The sequence below is a fragment of the Triplophysa rosa genome, unplaced genomic scaffold (assembly GCF_024868665.1).
Source record: "Triplophysa rosa unplaced genomic scaffold, Trosa_1v2 scaffold180_ERROPOS751398+, whole genome shotgun sequence".
In the NCBI taxonomy this organism is placed as follows: domain Eukaryota; kingdom Metazoa; phylum Chordata; class Actinopteri; order Cypriniformes; family Nemacheilidae; genus Triplophysa; species Triplophysa rosa.
The window spans coordinates 45,180-48,020 of NW_026634193.1; the positions used below are offsets into that span (position 1 = coordinate 45,180).

At 45.8% G+C, this 2,841-nt stretch overlaps 1 protein-coding gene across 1 annotated transcript; it reads left to right on the forward strand.

Annotated features, from left to right (window-relative positions):
- LOC130549834 (uncharacterized protein F54H12.2-like) lies at positions 1-1,308 on the forward strand. Its single transcript, XM_057327178.1, has one exon. The coding sequence runs from the start codon at positions 1-3 to the stop codon at positions 1,306-1,308; it is 1,308 nt and encodes a 435-aa protein (XP_057183161.1).
- The last annotated feature ends 1,533 nt before the right edge of the window (positions 1,309-2,841 follow it).

Here is a 2,841-nt window from a genome sequence, read left to right on the forward strand (position 1 = left end):
ATGGCATTACTGCACAGCATGTCCGGGGAATGTATCAAGTCCGAGCTGGATTTATTTACAGTTCCACCGACGCAGACGGTTCTCGAGAAAAACACCTATTTAGAAGTACCGCCTTTTTCCGCTATATCAGACTCTGCGCCATTGGAGTTTTTTATCGCAGGGACCGGAGAAGATTACTTGGACTTAAATAATACGCTACTTTTTCTCAGACTTAAAATAACAAAACCTAACGGCGGCGACATACCTGACCCCGCGTCGGTAGGTCTGATAAACTACCCCGGAGCCACCATATTTTCACAAGTCGACGTGAGTCTCGGAGACCGTTTGATATCGCAGAGTTCGAGCACCTACCCTTATCGCTGCATGATCGAGTGTCTTATGAACTACAGTGAAGATGCGTTGGAAACGGTTTTCACATCAGGTCTGTTTCACAAGGACGAGGCCGGACAGATGGACGAGAATGACCCGTTAGGCGATAACGAGGGTCTGACGAAAAGGTCGAACTACACGAAGGGTGGCAAGGTGGTAGAGCTACTAGCGCCTATTCACAGCGACATTTTCTTTCAAGAAAAATTACTGTTAAACGGTGTCGACGTTAAAATACGTTTGATCAGAGCCAAAAACGAATTCTGTCTGATGAGAAGCGACGATGTGGCCTACAAAGTAAAAATCGTCTCGGCATCCCTATTTGTCAAGAAAGTCAGCGTGTCGCCATCAGTGAGGCTGGGGCATGCCCAGGCTCTGCTCACCGCTACTGCAAAGTACCCTATAGACAGAGTATGCCTCAAAACCCTTTCTATACCTACAGGATCCCGCGTTTCAAATCAAGAAAACTTGTTTTTAGGAACGCTGCCGAAATCAATCATTCTGGGGATGGTCGATAATGACGCCTTTACCGGAGCGTACGATAAAAATCCATTCACTTTCAATCATTACGACATGGAGTTCCTGGCCATTTATGTGGACGGTCAACAAATACCCGCCAAGCCGCTACAGCCGGATTTCGATTCAGGAGCCGCGGTGCGCGAATATTACCAGCTGGTGATGTCTACAGGGAGACATCTGAAAAACCACGGTCTCGCATTCGATAGAGACGAGTTTATGAATGGCTACAGCCTGTTCGCATTTAACCTAACACCCGACGAAGAGTGCGGACAGCACCTGTCGCTCGTCAAGTCCGGGAACATAAGGCTAGAAGTGCGGTTCAAAAAGGCGCTAGCTAAGACCATTACGCTAATCGTTTACGCGGTGTTCGATTCGATCATTCAAGTTTCAAATCGCAGACAGATCCTGGTCGATCATTATTGATCTATAAAATGAACACTTTACAGCTCACGACAATCATGGACAAAATTTCGCGTAACGCTCATTTTCTCGGTGTTCTCGCATGCGATCAACTACCCGAAAGACCGATAAGGACCTTACCGGCGATGGCAATAATCAACACTCACGCTTCGGAGCTACCGGGCGAGCACTGGATAGCCGTTTATTTAGGTCGAGAGGGATCCGCGTGTTTTTTCGACAGTTTCGGGAATCCGCCCGACGATGAACGTTTTCCCCGCACCATCAAAAACTTTCTAGTAACCAACAACTCGGATACGAGGTATTCGACCAGACGTGTTCAGGATTTTACGTCGGACGTTTGCGGACAGCACTGCGTGTTCTTTCTCTATCAACTAAAAATTATGGATGAACGGACTTCATGAAAAATCGTCTCAATGCATTCTGTGTGTGCAGACCTGTAATTCTTTTGCATGCATATTCAAGTAATAAACATACAATGTACGACTAAATAAAAACTCTTAAAGACATATGCTTTTTAAATTGTTTTTTATTATCGAGTTTGTCCATAGGGTACACTATTATCGTCAAAATTTTAACCACGCGCTTCTATCCATAGAAGGGGAATGAAATGATGAATCAGAAAAGGCATATCAAGGTGCCGACGCACGTGATTGCCTCCTGGTTTTTTTAGAACGAGTTACTGGAGCGGTGGGTCGCAAAGGCGTGCCTCTTATTGAATTAATAGCGTGTCTAACGTGATGATTCGGAACTGTAGAAAACGGTATGTTTAATTCGGCGAAGGTCAGAAGAAACTCTGTCCATCCTACCGGTCTTCTGTCATCCCTAACCTTTTGCGGGTTGGTAACATTTTTGATCAAATCCAGCATGTGCGACCCTGGTATGACGCTCCCCCTAAACACAAACTCCCCCGTCGAGCTCCACATAGACGTTCCTTTATCTTTAGACATTTTTTCTAATATGTAGCAGCTGTTTTTCACGCTTCTCGACGGCATGTTTTTCAACACTTCGGCGACCACCGCGTCCATCCGAGGCTCGACGTTGTCATCGGTACCGATCGACCCTTCTTTATGATCAGCGGCAGAGGGTTGTGGTAACGACAGCGTTAAAACGTTGCCCTCTCGATGCCCTCTTGCTTAACGATCGCCAAATACTTTGTCAGGATATTCGAGTAGAGTTTAGCTTTCTCATACTGATCCATATTTGGCCTCAGTAAAATATTCCTTATGGACGTGTCCAGATCGTTTTCGACGACTTGTTGAATGTCCTCACGAGCGTTTTCAGATTTCAACCTGTCCAACTGGTGACGAGGCACCAAATACATTTTCTCCGCGTGCTCCATTCTCAGCCCTGTTTAGAAGCTATTAGGCTGGAAATAAAGGGGACAGCCATGCTCAGGAGCGGTAAAAGAAATCCGCCCTTTTGGTTGATAATGCGTTTCTTGGCTGATAGGCCAATTTTTTTATCGGAGACCAATTTAATTTCGGCTTTTCTCCTTTTCAGCTTGCGATAGTCTTTGGCGCTGATTGGAATCGTTCC